This window comes from Moschus berezovskii, chromosome 3 (assembly GCF_049115385.1).
Source record: "Moschus berezovskii isolate FMDL1 chromosome 3, NW_MosBer_1.0, whole genome shotgun sequence".
Classification (NCBI taxonomy): domain Eukaryota; kingdom Metazoa; phylum Chordata; class Mammalia; order Artiodactyla; family Moschidae; genus Moschus; species Moschus berezovskii.
In genome coordinates, this window is record NC_142462.1 from 31,385,954 (window position 1) to 31,407,546 (window position 21,593).

The 21,593-nt window shown below is 39.3% G+C and overlaps 1 protein-coding gene across 3 annotated transcripts in view; it reads right to left on the reverse strand.

The window, feature by feature from the left end:
• The window catches only part of CRPPA (CDP-L-ribitol pyrophosphorylase A), a 366,781-nt gene that overhangs the window by 140,653 nt on the left and 204,535 nt on the right, over window positions 1-21,593 (reverse strand). For all 3 annotated transcript variants that reach the window (XM_055420525.2, XM_055420523.2, XM_055420524.2), the window contains one exon: window positions 1,081-1,212. In XM_055420525.2, the coding sequence (XP_055276500.1) occupies window positions 1,081-1,212 (132 nt within the window). The remainder of the gene's footprint in view (window positions 1-1,080; window positions 1,213-21,593) is intronic.

Here is a 21,593-nt window from a genome sequence, read left to right on the forward strand (position 1 = left end):
GAAACCACCTCAAAGTTAAAGAAAAACAAGGGATTGGCTAAAAGATGACCCTTACATTTAATTAAAATCCATTTGTTCCAAAAGAAATGTTACCTTCAGGCTAAAAAAGGCACCTTAAATATTTCATAAACGATATATGTTAGTCATCAACCATATAACTTTAAATAGCTCTCATCCCCTGGACAGTCAGTACCAAATCACTTTTATTCCAGACCATTAAAAAAAATTTTTAGAAAAACAGTCAACTCTTTTACTTCCCTGAGTTCTGTGTGGTACACCTCTAAGACACTACAAAGCATTCTGCCAGTTCCATAAAAGGTGTCTATGCACTGCATACGGGGTCACACAGAGTTGGACACGACTGAAGTGACTTAGCAGCAGCATGCACTGCAAAGGGCAAATCCATTTTCTCTAACAGATTCTCGAAACAATTTGATTTAAATAGCACTTCTCTGCACAAAGAATCTCTAACGCTAATTCGTTTTGCCTTCAGCTTAAGTAACTGTCTACTAAAAGACAGTGACAATAAGAGTTTTTCTTTAGTTAAATACCATGCCCTCATGCAATCTGATAGCCAGCCACTGCTTTCAAGAGATTAAAATCTTGAATACCAACATCTTTAGCATAGCATCAAAGAAATAAATATATTAAATTAAACAAACGGCTAAGAATCATGACCTTTGACCTCAGGGTTGCCAGCAAAACACAAAAGTCCAGTTAGATATGAAATTCGAATTTCAAACTCAAAAATTGGGATGTACTCAAAATTAATATTTATTTGAAACTCAAATAACTGGAGATTCTATTTTTTTGTTTCCATATCTGGCAATTCTATGTGGGCTACTCTGTATGAGATATTTGCCAATTTTCATCTTTTTCCCCCCAGTCAAAACACTCATTTTGATTTTTAATTTTTCCTTAGAGTCAAGAGTTTCCACCTGCTTCAGAATATGAATAGATAAATAATTTTCCAGCCCAAAATTTCATTAATATTTCTTTGCTTTTAACAAAATCAGGTTCCCACCAAAAAAAAAAACTGTAGTCTACAGAACATACAATCTTACCAACATTTTTACCTACCTGTGGGAAATATATGAGAAGGCCAGATAATAAAATATTTCTTTTTTTCACTTCCTTGGCAAACTCTCTAATCTGCATTACCTTTTCCATTTTCTGACCGAATGGTACTGATTCATAATCAAGAAAATGTACCTGAAAAATAATATAAAAGGTAACAATTAGAATACCACTCACTTTTCCTTGATTAACATGATATTAAAGAAGCTCAAAACACATACAGAGAGAACAAGATGGCGGAGGAGTAGGTGGACATGGAGTACATCTCTCTCCATGGATACATCAGGAATATACCTTCAGACTCAGAACTGCATCAGCAGAACATCAGCTGAGAGCAGACAGGAGGACAATACCAGTGGAAAAGAATATACAGAGCCATGCAAACTCAGCAGGACAAAGGAACTGGGGGAAAAACAAGAGTGTTAGTAGGACTGGACCTGCCCTCAGCAGGTGGGGGAACTGAAGCAGGGGTTCAATCCCCACATCAGGGCAACTGTCTGAGTCAGAGGAGAAACATTTAAGGCCGAGAGTGAAACCGCCGATCTGTGGCAGCCTAAATGGAATGAGAATCAGACAGTTCTTGCTGCAGCCATACATACCCTGGACAGGGACACGGGTCCCATGGAAGGCGCAGCAGCTGGGAGCTGGAATTTAGGGATTGTGGAGCAATCCCATGGCAAGGGCTACTGTTGACTGTGGAGAGATGGATCGAGGGGATGTGAGAGAGGAGACTGTGGTGGGAAATGCCTATGGAGGAAAGCTGGGCAGTCATGGAAGCAAGGCAATACTGTTGAGTCATGCAAAGCAGGTGGAGCCATTACCATGCCCTCTCTCTCCCCACATGCCAGCATCGGCAGCTGAACAATATGCTGGCGCATCAAACACCTAATGCACTGAACTACAAGGTAGGACCCCACACAGGGTGCTGCTTTAAGTGACTGATGTGCTGACCTACAGACTAGGACCCCACCCAGGGGGGCCCCCTCTATGTGACTGACGTGCTAAACAACAAAGAAGGACCCCAGGCAAGGGAGCCCTCTAAGTGCCTGAACAGGCAGAGCTGCAGAGAAAGACTGGACAAAGAGGCCTTCTGATTGCCAGCTACAAGAGGTCCAAAAAAAGACTCTGATAGGGCCATAATTCCTGGGATGGAGGCAGCCTATGTCCCTGCACACTTTGTGCCGCCAGGGTCCCTGCAGCCAAGCAGCTGCAACACCTTCATGCTCAACTCTCACTGGGGCAGAGCTGCCACAGGGAAAAAAGAAAATCTTGTGTCTATGCGCACAGGGTCACTTCAGTCATGTCCAACTCTTTATGAACCTGTAGACTGTGGCCTGCCAGGCTTCTCTGTCAGAGGGGTTCTCCAGGAGAGAATACTGGAGCGTACTGGGGCAATACTGGTTGTCATACCCTTCTAGAGCACTGTATTTCCTGCCGCCCTACCTGCCAACTCCCCAGAGTACCTGGTGCAGCCAGAACCCCAGAGACAAGCAGCTGCACTCTCTCCGCACCTGGCCTTCACAGGGGCAAACCCAAGTCCTCCAGGGCAGCCTCAGGAGCAAACCCCAGTGGATGACCCACATGCAGAGGTGAAAATAAAACCACAGTTGAAACTCAGGGGCAGTGTGGCTAAGGAAGAAGATCCAAAACCTTCCCACCAGCTGTATGAGCTGCAGATTAAATCAACATGATCAACTAGGCAGATTCTGTGTCTATGAAATATATAAAAGGACATTGAGAGCGCCCACGAAAGAAAACGCACTAGCTCTGATCGCTGTGGACATTGTAGGAAAGAACACACAGGAGTAGGACCAGATTAGAATCTGAGCAGCCCCCACAGCAGGTCCAGAGATCAGTACCAGTTGGAGGGCATCCTAGGGAGGTGAGGTGGACTGTGACTCCCAGCGAGTGAAAGGACTCTGACAGCAGAGACTCAAGAAAAACATTTATTTTTCTTATGTTTTGATTTGTTCTGTAGATTCTTTCGGATTTTTTTTTTCTTTTTCTCTCCTTCCTCCCGCCATCTATTGTAGTGTCAATTTTATTGGCACTATGAAGTCTAATTAAGCTGTTGAGGGTTTTTTCCCCTCAGTCACATTTTTTTATTGTTGTTATCAATCTCTGCCTCTACATTGGGCTTTTGCAGTTCTGTGGAGTTTTCCTTTTTTTTCATTTTTCTTTTTTTAAATTCTTAATTTTTGAAACCTATCATTATTTTTTCTACATTTATTCCTTTGCTTTTCTTACTGTTCTTTTCCCCTTGCAGTTAACCTTTAATGTATATAAATCTTCTTTATCTACTTCTATTTAACTTTGCATATCTAGTCTTTCTTTCTTTTCTTTCTTTCCTTTCCTCTCAACATATTTGTTAGTTTTAGTTTCTTTGCTTTATTTACCAACTGGCAACTTTTCTTCAGTTTTGTTTTCCAATTTTTGCTTTAGTTAGTTTTGTTCTTAACTGGTAGACATAATTTTTGGTTTCCTTTGTTTGCCAGGTCAATCTATTGGACTTTATTTTTGTTGGACTGTTTTGATTTTGCTTACAGGTGTATATGTATACGGGTATATTCAGTTACTTTTTATTGTTGTTATAAATCTCTGCCACTACACTGGGCTTCTGAAGTTCTGTGGAGTTTTCTTTTTTCTTTTTTTCTTTCTTCTTCCTTCCTGTGAAAAGACAACCCTCAGAATGGGAGGAACTAATGGCAAATAAAACAACCCAACCAACAAAGGATTAATTTCCAAAATATACAAGCAGCTGATACAACTCAATACCAGAAAAACTAACAACCCAATCAAAAAGTGGGGAAAAGACCTAAACAGACATTTCCCCAAAGAAGACATACAGATGGCTAACAAACACATGAAAAGATGCTCAACATCGCTCATTATTAGAGAAATCCAAATCAAAACTACAATGAGATATCACATCACACTGGTCAGAATGGCCATCATTAAAAAGTCTACAAACGATAATGCTGGAGAGTATGTGGAGAAAAGGAACACTCTTGCACTGCTGGTAAGAATGTAAATTGATACAGTCACTATGGAAGACGGTATGGAGATTCCTTCAAAACCTAGGAGTAAAACCCCCAAATGACCCTGCAATCCCACTCCTAGGCAGACACCCTGAGGAAACCAAAAATACACATGTACCCCTTTGTTCACTGCAGCACTATTTACAACTGCTAGAACATGGAAGCAACCTAGATGTCCACTGACATATGAATGGATGAAGAAGTTGTGGTAAATACACACAATGGAATATTACTCAGCCACAAAAAGAAATGCCTTTGAGTCAGTTCTAACGAGGTGGATGGACCCAGAACCTATTATACAGAGTGAAATAAGTCAGAAAGAGAAAGACAAATATCGTATTCTAAAGCATATATACAGAATCTAGAAAAAACGGTTCTGAAGAATTTACTTACAGGGCAGCAATGGAGAAACAGACATAGAGAATAGACTTGTGGACATAGGGAGAGGGGAGGAGAGGGTGAGAGGTATGGAGAGAATGATGTGGAAACTTACATCACCACGTGTAAAACAGATAGCCAATGGGAATTTGCTGAATGGCTCAGGAAACTCACATGGGGCTCTGTATCAACCTGGAGGGGTGGGATGGGGAGGGAAATGGGAGCGAAGTTCAAAAGGGAGGGGATATATATATACCTATGGTTGATTCATGCTGAGGTTTAACAGAAAACAACAAAATTCTATAAAACAATTATCCTTCAATAAAAAAATAAAATTAAAAAACATAAAATTAAAATATTACAATTATTTTTATCAATTTACAGTAACTTCTAGTTGTTTCCAGTGATAAATACTTAATAAAATGAATCATTCTTTATAAACACAGAAGTGGTAAACACTGACAAATATAAAATGCTATTTCCATTTGTGCCAGAGTCAATGCATAAAGACTATACGGTTACATCAAGTCATTCAACTTTCTTCATAATTTGTAATTTGAAACTAGGCAAGATAGAAATAAATGAATCCATAAGAAATTATCAATATTAATAAAATTCAAGGGACTACTTATCCAAGTACATAAAGGTTTTAGAACAATCCCTTTAAAAGTAATAATTGGAATTTAATCATCCACTTCCTAAAGTAAATCCAGAAGAATTTTACATAGAATCCTTTTAGCTATGTTAGTGTTTTTTCTTGAAATTGTTTAAGTAACTATTTTTTAAGCATTATTTTTCATTTAAATTTAAGGTCTCGGGTGATTTGTGCTCTTTTCATCAAAGTATTGGGGTGACACAGTACTATCTTTCATGGGACATAAAAACCAAAATGCTGATTGCAGCCATGAAATTAAAAGACGCTTACTCCTTGGAAGGAAAGTTATGACCAACCTAGATAGCATATTAAAAAGCAGAGACATTACTTTGCCAACAAAGGTCCGTCTAGTCAAGGCTATGATTTTTCCAGTGGTCATGTATGGATGTGAGAGTTGGACTGTGAAGAAAGCTGATCGCCGAAGAATTGATGCTTTTGAACTGTGGTGCTGGAGAAGACTCTTGAGAGTCCCTTGGACTGCAAGGAGATCCAACCAGTCCATTCTAAGGGAGATCAATCCTGGGTGTTCATTGGAAGGACTGATGCTAAAGCTGAAAGTCCAATACTTTGGCCACCTCATGCAACGAGTTGACTCCCTGGAAAAGACTCTGATGCTGGGAGGGATTGGGGGCGGGAGGAGAAGGGGACGACAGAGAATGAGATGGCTGGATGGCATCACCGACTCAATGGACATGAGTTTGAGTGAACTCCAGGAGTTGGTGATGGACAGGGAGGCCTGGCGTGCTGTGATTCATGGGGTCACAAAGAGTCGGACATGACTGAGCGACTGAACTGAACTAAAAAACCAAAATCACAATAGCTTCAAACTATTTTAAATACAAATGCACATATACAATGAGCATAAAAAAATAAATGTATTCTTTTGCAACATCAAATTTTTAAAACTCAAGAATTATTTGTTCAATTATGTGTGTTTATCAACTAGAAACCTTTTAAAATAGACTCCACCTTGTATACGAATACTAATCCTTTATGCCAATCATATACTAATCCCTTCCTCTCTGTTCCCTCATATGGAAATATGCTCTATGAAAAAACAGACAACAAAACACCTTATTATGTTCTTTCTATAAAACAAAGGAGTGAGTTCACCCATTATATTACATTTTGCTTTTCCAGGGAAAATTACTTTTATTCCATTTTTAAAGATAATTATGAGATAATGCACAATGTATATTAACTTAATAGATAGTCAATAACTTTCTTGGAACTTTTCATTAACTATTTCTTGTTGTTCTTTAGTCGCTAAGTCACATCTGACTCTCTGGCGACCCTACAGACTGCAGCCTGCCAGGCTTGCCTGTCTATGGAGTTTCCCAGGCAAGAATACTAGAGTGGGTTGCCATTTCCTTCTCCAGGGGATCTTCCTGACTCAGGGATCAAACCGGCATCTCCTGCATTGACAAGCGACATTCTTTACCACTGAGCCAACAGAGAAGCATTACATATAGTCAGCTGAAAATATTTAGCTGTTTCCTCTTGAAATCTAAGGTTACAATACAGACTTTTTCTTTAAAAATGTCCAATTCATAAAGAAACTAAAAGAACAGACAAAGAATAAAAGCAAAATAAAATAAAATTTTAAATGTTTGGTACATATACACAATGGAATATTACTCTGCTATAAAAAGGCACAAAATTGAGTCAGTTGTAGTGAGGTAGATGATCCTAGGGTCTGTCATACAGAGTAAAGCAAGTCAGGAAGAGAAAAATAAATATTGTATAATACATATATACATATGGAATCTAGAAAAATGATAAGATGAACCTATCTGCATGGCACGAATAGAGACGCAGATGTAGAGAACAGACTTGTGGACACAGTGGGATAAGGACAGGGTGGGATGAACTGAGAGAGTAGCACTGACGTATATTCAGTACTGCGCGTAAAGCAGATAGCTAGTAGGACGCTGCTGTGTAACACAGCGATCCCAGCCTGGCACACCGTGACAGCCTAGAGGCACGGGATGGGGAGGTAGGAGGGAGGCTCAAGAGGGAGGGGACATATGTACATCTATAGCTGATTCACACTGTTGTAGAGCAGAAACCAACACAACGTTGTCAAGCAATTACCCTCCAATTAAAAATAAAATTTTTAAAAACGTTTGGAAGAAGAAAAGCAGAAAGAAAAAGTTTCAAGTTTTTTTCTTTCGGCTGAATAACTGAAGAAAAGACCGTGCAAACCTGAAATCCTGGGCTCACCTTCCCCTAAACTCCGCTTCCTTTAAAACTCATAAAAGGAAAACTTCAGCTTTTTTCCCAGGCAACATCACCTATGGGAACTCCTGACTAATGAACCACACACAAGCTGGAAGAATTGTGAATGAACTAACAACACTAGATTCTCCTTCTGAGTAATTTGCAGCCAGACATCCCCGAGCTAGGACCTGGAAGCTAACGACTATCAGCAACTGCAAAAGCAGTCAGTCCCTGTTTGTAGCTTTGTTGTTGTCGCTGTTGTTCAGTCACCAAGTCATGTTCAACTCTTTGCGACCCCATGGACTGCAGCACACCAGGCCTCCCTGTCCATCACCATCTCCTGGAGTTTGCCCAAGTTCACATCCATTGAATCAGTGATGCCATCCAACCATCTCATCTTCTGTCACCCCCTTCTCCTCCTGCCCTCAATTGTTCCCAACATCAGGGTATTTTCACATCAGGCGGCTAAAGTATTGGAGCTTCAGCATCAACCCTTCCAGCGAATATTCAGCGCTGATTTCCTTTTGGACTGACTGGTTTGATCTCCTTGCTGTCCAAGGGACTCTCAAGAGCTTAAGTCTTCTACAAGGATGGCTCCCATACCACCTCTGGAATCACCTTCCCTCACTCCGAGAAGCCAAGGTAGAGGGAGAATTGGGTATAGAAAAGCTGCCCCTAAACTAACAAGAGATGATAAACTCAGGAGCTAAAGCAGAGACCATGCCCACCTCTGTCCTGTCTTTTCCCCTGCCCTGCAGTCTCTCACAAAGTTGATAAAACTAGAGCTATATAGTTTGACTAGAGCTATAACGCTTCTAGTCTTATGAGTTTATATATCTAGCTGAGCCTAAAATTGCTGTGCACTTGCTACAAAAAGCAGGCTAATTCCCTCAAATTGAGGCAGTTTTGGAAACTGCAGTCATGGTATGGATCTGAAGCCAGGAGGGTGAGAGTCTCTCTGGAGCCCGTAAGGCCAGATCACTATACAGCCCCCTACCAGCTAGACTAGCAAATAACACTGCTATTGAAAGTTAAAAGCCTCACAGGACTATTTAATTTTTCAACTGTGCAATTATCTGCACTAGTAAGATACCATGAAATGCCAGAGGCCACGAAGCACAACACACTTCAGGTGAATGGAATGTCTAGAATTTTGCAGTACACAATCTGGGCAACCCTACTGCCAGCCTAGACTGACAGCCACACAGACACACATTTCTTGTGTAATACAAGTCTTCTGACAAATTTTGAATTCAGAAAAATCTCACACTAATGTAAGAAAACTGGGTGGTAGGCAGAGAGTTTGTGTAAAAATAGCACAAGGAGCAGAAAAGACAATAGCATTATAATTGGTGATTATAGCTTGCATAGAAACATAAAATGTACAGAAATGAAAAAGTGGAAATGCTGGCAACACATTAATTAGAGAAGGAATGATGACTATGATATAACTGGGACTGGACGTCTGCACCAGAAAACTGCCATTAGAGTTGCCGGGAGGACACGCGTGCTGCCAGAACCTGGGGGACCTCAATGGGAAGTCAGAGCTGGGAGCAAGCGCACATTTTTAATTTTCCTAAGAGAGTGTCCTAAAGGACAGTCTAAAATTACTTTATAAAATACCAGTTAATTATATTAATTATTAATTATAAAAGTAAATGACAGGACTTCCCTGGTAGGCCAGTGGTTAAGAATCTGCCCACCAATGCAAGGGACACAGGTTTGATCCCTGCTCCGGTAAGATTCCACATGGTGTGGAACAGCTCAGCCAGTGCGCCACAACTACTGAGCCCGAGCTCCGGGGACCACAAGCCTCAACTGCTGAGCCCATGTGCCACAACTACCAAAGCTCTCATGCCCTAGAGCTTGTGCTCAGCAGTGAGAAAGGCCACTGCGATGTGAAGTCCACACACTGCACATGGAGAGCAGCCCCACCCCCCTCAACTAGAGAAAGCTAGAGCAGCAACAAAGACCCAGAACAGCCAAAAATAAAGAAATAATAAATAATTTCTTTAAAGAAAGGAAATTATAACTCCAGCAATGAAAAATATATACAAACTCAAACTCTAGACAATAATATATTATATTGTAATGGGAACATTCAATAAAGTGTGAGTCTGTTTTTTGTTTTTTCTTTTTTGGAGGACAGAAAGTAGAGACCTTACATCTGGTTAACTTACAGCTAATTATGTATATTAAAAAGCAATGCTATTTAATTAAAGCTATATACAATTATATCTTATAGTTTCCCAACTTGCAGAGTAACTAAAAGATTATCTGTATCAATGCAGCAAAGCATAGGAACAAAGCCAAGTAGCAAACAAAATGACTGGCCAACATCAATAGTCAAAAAAATAAGCTTGTAGAAAGAATCCAAAATATAAAAATAATAAAAGATAAATGTAATACTTTTAACTATTTCTTAAGAGAGAGATTTATCAGATTGAGTTTTTAAGAAAAATCTAACTCTAGGCTGGTTAAAATATAAATGTCTAATGAAAACTATCCTGAAAGTATGTATTTTATAGTTAAGATAGTTTTCATTAGACATTTATGTATGTACTGGTACGAAAAACTGGTATGCAAATGCTACCAAAAATGAAGGTTGTATCAATATAACATGGTATCACAGGGTTTAAGATAAAAAAACATTAATACATATAAAGAAAAACAGCACATAGTAAAAAGCAAAACATAATAATCATAACTTTATTACTAAGAAAACAGATTTTAATACACAAAGCAAACAAATGACTCAATAATGAGAAAACAATATCCAAATCCATAAACATGGAGGAATATCTGACTGCACATCTCTCAGAAACTAACACATCAGAAAAAAATTTTTTCATGTCAAAAGGCTTCTGCAGAAGGTAGGGTGAGGGTATTTCCTTTTCCTTTCAAGGTTGTTCTGTTCCACTTTTTGTGGCTGCTTTTTTCTAAGAGAAGTTGCACACGAGCTGATGCTGCTTCACATTAAATGGACCAAACTCCCTTATTCACTGATCAGATAAAAACTAATTTTTCTTACAGAAACAGGTGTTGTAGCAGAAGACATCTAGGTTGAAGTGAAGGCTATGGTACATGTACCATGATTTTTAAAAGTCCTCATCAAGTCATGAGACTCTACACTAGGAATGGAAGACTTTCAACCCCGGCCATTGGTCTATAAGATTCAACATACCCTAGCTCCTTGAAAACAAAAAATGTTAACAACACTTAAATAAATCAGTAGGCCTAAGCTGTTCACCAGAGATTCCATGAAATTAAGGAAAAAGAGCATGAAAAGTGAGCTCTGGGCAAACTATCTATAGGATCCCACTGTTAACCTAAAACAAAGATGGTGACCTGGCAAATCCCACAGACAAGAGGAGCCTGGTGGACTACAGTCCGTGGGGTCACCAAAAAGTCAGACACGACTTAACAACTAAACAACAGTGATGGGTTATTTTGCTTGGAATCAGAAGAGAACTGTGAGTTGGGGTCTGTAACGATGGTTAGCCACATGCAAGTTCCCACACAAGAAAAGGAGAAGGCTTCTACTGAGGGAAAAGGAAGTTGGAGGGCTTCCTCTTCTGGGAGAAGAGTTCATGGCTTTCCATTCACTGAGTCACATTAGGAAAAGAGTGTTTCTTCTCCCTGTTGGCCTCTGCTATAATCTCAGGCCATAAGAGCTCCCCCTTCTCATCTCCTAACTCTTTTTAGTAGAGGTCTATGTTTGAACTCCGGGAGTTGGTGATGGACAGGGAGGCCTGGCGTGCTGTGATTCATGGAGTCGCAAAGACTCAGACACGACTGAGTGACTGAACTGAACTGAACTGATGTTTACAGAGGTTATTCCCTTCATGGATCTCAGCCTTGTCCTGGCAAAGGGGCTTGCATAACTCAATGAAGCGATAAGCCAAGCGATGCAGCATCACCCAAGATGGATGAGTCATAGTGAAGAGTTCTGACAAAACATGGTCCACTGGAGGAGGAATGGCAAACTACTCAAATATTTTTGCCACAAGAACCCCACGAACAGTACAATATGATCAGACAAAAAGACATGACACTGGAAGATGAGTCCCCCAAGGTCAGAAGGTGTTCAAGGTGCTACTGGGGAAGAGCGGAAGGTAATTACTAACAGCTTCAGAAAGAATGAAGCCACTGGACCAAAGTGGAAACGATGCTCAGTTGTGTAGGTGTCTGGTGGTGATCCAATGCTGTAAAGAACAGCATTGCATAGGAACCTGGTATGTTAGGTCCATGAATCAAGGTAAACTGCACATGGTCAAGAAGGAGATGGCAAGAGTGAACACCCACTTCTTAGGAATCAGTGAACTAACATCGATGAGAATGGATAAATTTAATTCAGATGACCACTATATCTACTACTGTGGGAAAGAATCCCTTAGAAGAGATGAAGTAGTCCTCACAGTCAACAAGAGTCCAAAATGCAGTAATTGGGTACAATCTAAAAGAGAAAGAATGATCCCAGTTTGTTTCCAAGGCAACCCATTCAATATCACAGTAATCCAAGTCTATGCCCCAAACACTAATGCAGAAGTTGAACGGTTCTGTGAAGACCTACAAGATCTGCTAGAACTAATAATAAACAAAGATGTACTTTCATGATAGGGGATTGGAGTGCAAAAGTAGGAAGCCAAGAGATACCTGGAATAACAGGCATGTTTGGCCTTGGAATACAAAAATGAAGCAGGGAAAAGGCTGAAAGTTTTGTCAAGAGCACATGCTGGTCATAGCAAACACCTCTTTCAACAACACAAGAGAAGACTCTACACATGGACATCACCAGACGGTCAATACTGAAATCAGATTTGATTATATTCTTTGCAGAGGAAGATGGAGAAGTTCTATACAGTCAGCAAAAACAAGACCTGGATCTGATTGTGGCTCAGATCATGAGCTCCTTATTACAAAATTCAGGCTTAAACTGAAGAAAGTAGAAAACCATAGGCCATTCAGGTATGACCTAAATCAAATCCCTTATGATTATACAGTGGAGGTGACAAATAGATTCAAGGGATTAGATCTGGTAGACAGAATGCCTGAAGAACTATGGACAGAGGTTTAGAACACTGTACAGGAATCAGTGACTAAAACCATACCAAAGTAAAAGAAATGCAAGAAGATGATTTGGGAGAATGGCATTGAAATATGTATATTATCATAAGTGAAACGAATCGCCAGTTCGGGGTCGATGCATGTTACAGGATGCTCGGGGCTGGTGTGCAAGGATGACCCAGAGGGAGGATAAGGGGAGGAGGGTGGTGGGAGGGGGGTTCAGGAAGAGGAACTCATGTACACCCGGGGCGGATTCATATCAATGTATGGCAAAACCAACCAATATAATATTGTAAAATAATTAGCCTCCAATAAAAATTAAAAAAAAACAAAAACTAAAAACAGCCACATATTATCCAGCAATTCCACTCCTGGGCAAAAAAAAAAAAAACAAAGTCGTTGTCTGAGGAGGCATTACACATAGCTGATGAAAGAAGAGAAACAAAAAGCAAGGGGGAAAGGGGAAGACATACCCAAATGAATGCAGAGTTCCAGAGAATAGCAAGGAGAGATAAGAAGGCCTTCTTCAAAGAAAAGTGCAAAGAAGTAGAGGAAAACAATAGAATGGAAAAGCCTAGAGGTATCTTCAATAAAACTGTGGAGCTATCAAGGCAACATTTCATGCAAGGATGGAGATAATAATGGACAGAAATATCAAGGACCTGACAACAGAAGCAGAAGAGATTAAGAAGAGGTGGCAAGATTCACATAAGAATTCTACAAAAAGGTCTTAATGACCCAGATAGCCGCAATGTTGTGGTCACTCACCTAGAGCCAGACATCCTGGAGTATGAAGTCAAGTGAGCCTTAGGAAGCATCACTACCAACAAAGCAAGAGGAGGTGACAGAATTTCAGCTGAGCTATTTCAAATCCTAAAAGATGATACTATTAAAATGCTGCAGTCAATATGCCAACAAATTTGGAAAACTCAGTCATGGCCACAGGACTGGAAAAGGTCACTTTTCATTTCAATGCCAAAGAAGGGGCAATGCCAAAGAATGTTCAAACTACCATTGCTCTCATTTAGCATGATAGCAAGGTAATGCTCAAAATCCTTCAAGTTAGGTGTCAACAGTACATGAACAGAGAACTTTCAGATGTACAAGCTCAGTTAGAAAAGGCAGGGGAACCAGAAATCAAGTTGCCAACATTCACTGGATCATTGAGAAAGCAAGGGAACTCCAGGAAAACATCTACTTCTGTTTCATTGACTATGTTAAAGCCTTTGACTGAGTGGATCACAACCAACAGTGGAAAATTCTTCAAGAGATGGGAATACCAGACCACCTTACCTGCATCCTGAGAAACCTGTAAGCAAGTCAAGAAGCAAGAGTTAGAACTGGACATGGAAAAATGGACTGGTTCAAAACTGAGAAAACATACATCAAGACTGTTTATTGTCACCCTGCTTATTTAACTTATTTGCAGAGTACATCATGCGAAATACTGGACTGATGAAACCCAAGCTGGATTCAAGATTTCCGGGAGAAATATCAATAACCTCAGCTACGCAAATACTACTACTCTAATGGCAGAAAGTGCAGAGGAACTAAACAGCCTCTTGATCAGGGTGAAAAAGGAGAGTGAAAAAGCTGTCTTAAAACTCAACGTTCAAAAAACTAAGATCATGGTATCCAGTTCCATCACTTCATGTCAAATAGATGGGGAAAAAGTAAAAGCAGTAACGGATTTATTTTCCTGGGCTCCAGTCACTGGATGGTGACTGCAGCCATGAAATTAAAAGATGCTTGCTCCTTGGAATGAAAACTATGACAAACGTAGACAGTTTATTAGAAAACAGAGACATCACTTTGCCAACAAGGGTCCATATAGTAAAAGCTATGGCTTTTCTAGTAGTCATAGATATGAGAGATGGACCATAAAGAAAGCTGAGTGTCAAAGAATTGATGCCTTCAAATTGTGGTGCTGGAAAGATTCTTGAGAGTCCCTTGGACAGCAAGGAGATCAAACCAGTGAATCCTAAAGGAAATCAAGCCTTAATATTCATTGGAAAGACTGATGCTGAAGCTGAAGCTCCCATACTTTGGCCACCTAATGCAAAGACTCTTTGGAAAAGACCCTGATGCTGGGAAAGACTGAAGGCAAAGGGAGAAGAGGCAGCAGAGGATAAAATGGTTAGATAGCATTACCAACTCAGTGGACATGCATCTGAGCAAACTTCAGGAGATACTGAAGGAAGGTAAGCCTGGCATTTTGCAGTCCATGGGGTCAAATTGAGTTGGACATGACTTAGGACTGAACAACAACAAACTATGTAATTAAATTACAGGGCAACTTTAAAACATGAAGTAATAAAACAGGAGAATAACACAGCTCCTTTCCTGAATACTTACTATGTGCTAAACATGACAGTTTTAAAGGATCAGACAAGGATACTGACCTTGTTGTTGTTCAGATGCTAAGTCATGTCTGACTCTTTGTGACCCCATGGACTGCAGCAAACCAGGCCTCCCTGTCCTTCACCATCTCCCAGAGTTTGCTGGAACTCATGTCCATGGAGCTGGTGATGCCATCCAACCACCTCATTCTCTGATGCTCCCTTCTCTGCACGCCAGAAATCTTTCCCGGCATCAGAGTCTTTTCCAATAAGTCAGCTGTTCACAGCAGGTGGCCAAAGTATTGGAGCTTCAGCTTCAGTCCTTGCAATGAATATTCAGGGTTGATTTCCTTTAGGATTGACTGGTTTGATCTCCTTGCTATCCAAGGAACTCTCAAGAATTTTCTCTAGCACCACAGTTTAAAAGCATCATTTCTTTGGTGTACAGCCTTCTTTATGATCCAACTCTCACATCCATACATGACTACTGAAAAAACCATAGCTTTGACTCTACAGACCTTTATTGGCAAAGTGACATCTCTGCTTTTTAATACTCTGTCTAATTTTGGCATAGCTTTAATTCCAAGAATCAGGCATCTTTTAATTTCATGGCTGCAGTCACCATCAGCAGTGATTTTCAGGTTGACAAAATTTGAGCATGAAGAAATAGGATGCATCTCAAAATTCTCTTTCACCACGTGAGAAAACCTGATGGCATCATGAAAATCAGAAGATAATCTCCAGCAGATATACCTCCTAATACCAATAACATAAAATTTAAGCATATACATAACACTCTGCTGCTGCTGCTGCTGCTAAGTCACTTCAGTCGTGTCCGACTCTGTGTGACACCATAGACGGAAGCCCACCAGGCTCCCCCGTCCCTGGGATTCTCCAGGCAAGAACACTGGAGTGGGTTGCCATTTCCTTCTCCAATGTGTGAAAGTGAAAAGTGAAAGTGAAGTTGCTCAGTCATGTCCGACCCTTAGCGACCCCACGGACTGCAGCCTACCAGGCTCCTCCATCCATGGGATTTTCTAGGGAAGAGTACTGGAGTGGCTTGTCATTGCCTTCTCCAATTATGTCACTATCTCTCTCAAATCACGTCCCCCATTTTCCTGGTTTAGAGGTAGACTTGGACAGCTTACAGAATTTGAATTCTAAAATACACTAGCTACTTATGAGGTCCAAAAAACATGCAGTTGGTACACTGCAATAAATTTTCATTTTAAAAATAGGGCAGATTTCTACAACTGCAGTAGAAGGTTTAAAAATGGTCATGATAACTGGAGAAATATAAATGTTTTGCCTTCATAAAACAAACTTACAGTTTGGACAGGCTTGTATCCACTGGAATACAGCAGAACATTTTATCTAGGTTGAGTTCTGCAAATGTGCTTAAACTTCCACCAAGGAAATATTCTTTGGTCTCTTCTTGAACCATTCACTTACTTACTACATTTAAATTATAGTAAGAACAATCTTAACCAATGAGGATGCCATTTCTAAATGTTCTTTTTCATGTATACATAATAAAGATAAGGCTGTCTTCCTATCCCCCACCCAAAATAGAATGTAATTTCATATTTTTTTAAGGTAGCAAATTCACTGCTATAAAATAGTAAGGTGCTTAAATATTTAACATGTGGGTAACTTCATGGCTTTGTGGGTGGGCGAAGTTTCTGGCACTTAGAGTTTAGAAAACGCTTCTCTTTGCCTCACGTCATCTACATTCAGTTCTACATATGCTTCATATTTGTCTTAGAAACTATTTAATAAACCCCTGGTCCCAGTGAACTCCAATTACTTTTTTATATTTTCAACTGTGACTTTTCACTTGTCTCTGAGGACAGGTACATTAACCAAAGGACAACAGTTAATATCATGTACAACAGTCTAAAACATCAGGAATGCTCCACGACACCACATTTAACACTTCTATCTCATTTCAGAGTCCATGGTCACAGGAAGGCCTGAGAAGGGAGTCGGGATTTGTGGTAGGAGAGGAACAGATTCTTTGTTTTTTTGACTAAGAAAAAAGTTAATTTGTGGAGCTCAAGCATATATCAAAGTAACACATTGCCTAATGGCCACCAAAGTAGAAGGAAGTTTGGGCAAAATGAAAGTTCTGGTAATTATCAAATAAATGAGTTAGAAATAATTGGTAGATAGAGGTTCCTTGAATCCACACAACAGATACTACAAAATTATCAACATATGTGTACAGAAAAGTAAATTGTGTGAATGAAGTGCAACATCTTCAAAACATCACTTTTCAAAAGAAATATGAGGGAAATCTAATAACCGATAAAACTAGCCAATATGATACAGATCAAAGTGAGAGTTTATCTTATGGATTAGGAAAAAAAAAACCACAACTTCAGAAAAATTTTCATCTCACTTCAACTACTTATGAACTACATGAATTCTATTAATGAAAATTACTTTAATTTAATAAATTGTACTTATAAAAAGAAAAAACAAGCTTTTAATAATGAATCACTTCATTTTAGAACAAATTTAAATCAATGCCACGATGAAATTCAAGTCCTAATTCTGATGAATAGAAACTAATTAAGTCTTAAGCTATCATGGAAATTCAGAGCAAATGCCTAACAACTTACTTGTAAATCTTAATAAAATAGCAGCAAAGCTAGTAGGTTGGGAAATAATGGTATTTAAAAAGTGGCAGTAAATAAAATAAAACAGTACTTTGTATTAAAATATTAACTATACAAGAAGTTTCAAAATTCTAATGATTCAATGAATTGAAAAGTAAATGAGTTTTATATTATCAGTAAACATTTTATATTTGTGTACCATTTTTTTCAGATCCTTATTTAAAAAGATCAAAGTAATGGAATAAGAACCTCATATTTTAAGCAGTCAATATAAAAACCTAGTATAACTTTAAAACATTTAAAAAATCATAAAATGAACATTTTTTCATATTATTTCACAAGATTGATTTTATTCTAAGGATATAATTCTGTCACTGTTGTATTATGTTTCAATCATCTGAAGCATTATATACAACTACAATTAACTTAAGTGACATCTTTATGTATGGATGTGAGAGTTGGACTGTGAAGAAAGCTGATCGCTGAAGAATTGATGCTTTTGAACTGTGGTGTTAGAGAAGACTCTTGAGAGTCCCTTGGACTGCAAGGAGATCCAACCAGTCCATTCTAAAGGAGATCAGTCCTGGGTGTTCATTGGAAGGACTGATGCTAAAGCTGAAACTCCAATACTTTGGCCACCTCATGTGAAGAGTTGACTCACTGGAAAAGACTCTGATGCTGGGAGGGATTGGGGGCAGGAGGAGAAGGGAAGGACAGAGAATGAGATGGCTGGATGGCATCACCGACTCGATGGACATGAGTTTGCGTGACCTCCGGGAGTTGGTGATGGACAGGGAGGCCTGGCGTGCTGTGATTCATGGGGTCGCAAAGAGTCGGACACGACTGAGCGACTGAACTGAACTGAACTGAACATCTATATCATCTGTAACAAATGCTAAGAAGCAAAAGTTAAAAGCAATCATAATATGAAGGACTGATTTGTTTAGCTAGTATTATCTGAAGCATTTAACTCTTCAATTATTGATTGATATATTTTTCTGTTGGAGAAAACTGAGAAAATTGACAGAAAATACAAATCACTGAAGAAGTTAAACAAAGAAGGTATGTGATTTCATTGAGTTTAGTTCATTATCTTTATACACTTTAGTGTCTTGTCAAAATTTCATCTTACATGGTAAAATTTATTACTGCTTAAGCAACAATTATTACTAAGACTGTCTGAAGGCCACTTAGATAAGCATTTTCTGATTTTTTTTTTAAAGAAGTTATTTTTGGAGTTCACAAGTAAAGGCACCCTATGCATTGGGGCAAACCAGTACAAAAGTCCATCATAATACTTTGAATTTTGAAGAATAACTGATTCTGTTTTCATATGTCTACATTTTTAAGTGAAAATGTCAAGGCAAGTTCAAGTCAATAAACATTTCTGAATGCCTACACAAGCTGTCTTGAAAAAGGGAGCACCCGAGTATAAAGGAAGAATTCCAAGAGGAAATATTGTTACTCATACTTTATGGATAACAGGAGTCAAGCAAGCACTAGAAAAATGGTCTCTCAGGTAGAAAAACTCACCAGGGTAAACAGAGATGTGTCAGGTGACATGGACATGTACAGAACTACAGCAGTTCATATTATCTGAGGGCAAACTGCTCAGTGAGGAAAGAAGAATCGGGATGCTAAAATTAAGCAAGAGCCAGACCAGACTAAGGCTCTATGATCTGACTGAGTTTTGTCCAAAAGGGGATGAGGAGTGTCTGGAAGGTTTAGATAATGATGGGATTCAGGGCAGGCCACCCCAAAATATACCACTTTGACATACTGATTGTTATGAATTAAAGTTACTTGAGAAACAATGGGTACAGGACACTCTGAGCTTCCTCTATGTCCCCCTGAAAGCGGGAAATCATTTTCCCGGGTGGAAGCTACTTTCCCTGCACCAGGAGGTAGAGAGACACTCTCACGGCCAGAGATGGGGGATTCAGGGCCCACAGACTCCGTTAGTCTTCACTAATTAGTACTGAAGACTGTTTCTTTGTCTAGTCAGTTCTTCATAAATGTATTACTATTATTTCTTTGTCTAAAACGGTGTATCAACAGCCTGCATTAATCACTCTTGAGACCCTTGTACATAAAAAATTAATTTTTTTCCTTCTGTTAATCTGCCTTGTGTCAAATATTAGACCAAACAAAAGAATCTATAAGGATACAGGGGAAAAAAATTTCCTTCCTGACAAGGAGAATCATGTTGTACATTTGCAATTAGCAAAATCTAATGTTAGCTATGATGAGGTCAAAACTGAAAACAAAAGAGACACTTTTGGGAGGGGCAGTTCTTGGAGGGAAGAAGATGAATTCAAACTTTTGAAACATCATGCACTTAACATTCTGCACATGTCAAAATGGAGGAATAATGAAGATTAGACGCAAAAACGTAGGATTGGCACATAAGTAATACTTTACATCATGAGACTTTACATCATCTCTTGGACCCAGAGAGTATATGTCTATTAAAGAAAGTGATGCATGTTAAGCCACTTCAATTGTATCTGACTGTGACCCCATGGACGATAGCCCACCAGGCTCCTCTGTCCATAGGATTCGCCAGGCAATAATACTGGAGTGGGTTGCTGTACCCGCCTCCGGGGGAATCTTCCTGACCCCGGGATCAAACCCGCATCTCTTATATCTCCTGCATTGGCAAGTGGATTCTTTACCACTAGCACCACCTGGGAAGCCCCTTCTTTAATAGAAGGTCAAACAGACATTTTTCATAAAGGTACTAAGTAACTGGGTCAAATAGATCATTTCAGATTGAAAATATAAGCCAAAGTTCTCCAGCCTCCTGCCTGTTTTCTGTGAATGAAGCTTTACAGAAACACAGCCACACCCATCCTTTGACATCTCTGTCAAGTATCCACGGCATGTATGTCTACAGCTGCTTTTGCACTACAGCAGAGAGGAATGCTTGCAACCAAGAACACAGGGGTCCAGTATTCCTGCCTGAAGAATTCCACAGACAGAAGAGCCTGGCAGGCTACAGCTCATGGAGTCACAGAGTCAGACACAACTGAGCAGCTAAAAATTTAAAAGAAAAACTTGCCACACCTAATATAAAAAACTGATCTTGGATCAAAGGAAAGAAAATGGCCCAATTATCTCTTGTAAAATGAGAGCATTTTACTAAACGATTTCTAAGATCCTTTGCTCCTTTAACAACTTATTGCTACTCGAAAGGGCAAGTATTGACATCCCTGACAAAGGTCATGTGATAAAGTGAAATGAGCAAGCACTTATTCTTGAACTGAGGATAATAACACCTGTGATAATCAACTCCTCAAATGGGATCATTTATTTTAAAAGAAAAGTATAGAACAGTCTTTGGGACTCTATGGGAGAGGGTGAGGGTGGGATGATTTGGGAGAATGGCATTGAAACACGTATGTTGTCATATGTGAAACGAATCACTAGTTCAGGGTCAATGCATGTTATAGGATGCTCGGGGCTGGCATGTGGGGATGACCCAGAGGGAGGATAAAGGGAGGAGGGAGGTGGGAGGGGGGTTCAGGAGGGGGAACTTATGTAAACCCGGGGCAAATTCATATCAATGTATGGCAAAACCAACCAATATAATATTGTAAAATAATTTGCCTCCAATAAAAAATAATTACAGAAAAAAATAAAAAATAAAAAAAAATAAAAGAAAAGGATGGTGACTCATTATTTCAAACATTCAATGTGTCTGTTATTACTAACATTAACATAATTATACTAATAATATGTATTAACAGGCCATATTTGGGGTGAGAGCTGGGTTCTGAAAATTATAAATGTAGTGAGTGTTGCATTTCCTACAAATGGGAAGAACAAGAAATACAAGATCAGTTATATTCTCATTGGTTGAGGCAAAATCTAAGAACTCAGTTATTACCAAAAACACATTAAGTTTTTCAAAAAGATAGGTACAGTTATTTCTGAAAAGATCAAGAAATGGGTATAATACAGTACTCAAAAGAGACATGCATACGTAACAATCCGGTCATTCCAAAATAAGAATTTTCCATTACTGACACTAGAATTATCTTGGCAATACTAGTTCATTCTACTTTAACAGGTACCAGTGGATAAAATATCCCAGCATTTGACCAGAGTGAGTATCAACTTCAAAATCCCATAAAATAAAACCTGTAGTGCCTGGAAAATTGAATCATACTATACTTTTCAAAAGGTTCACATATAA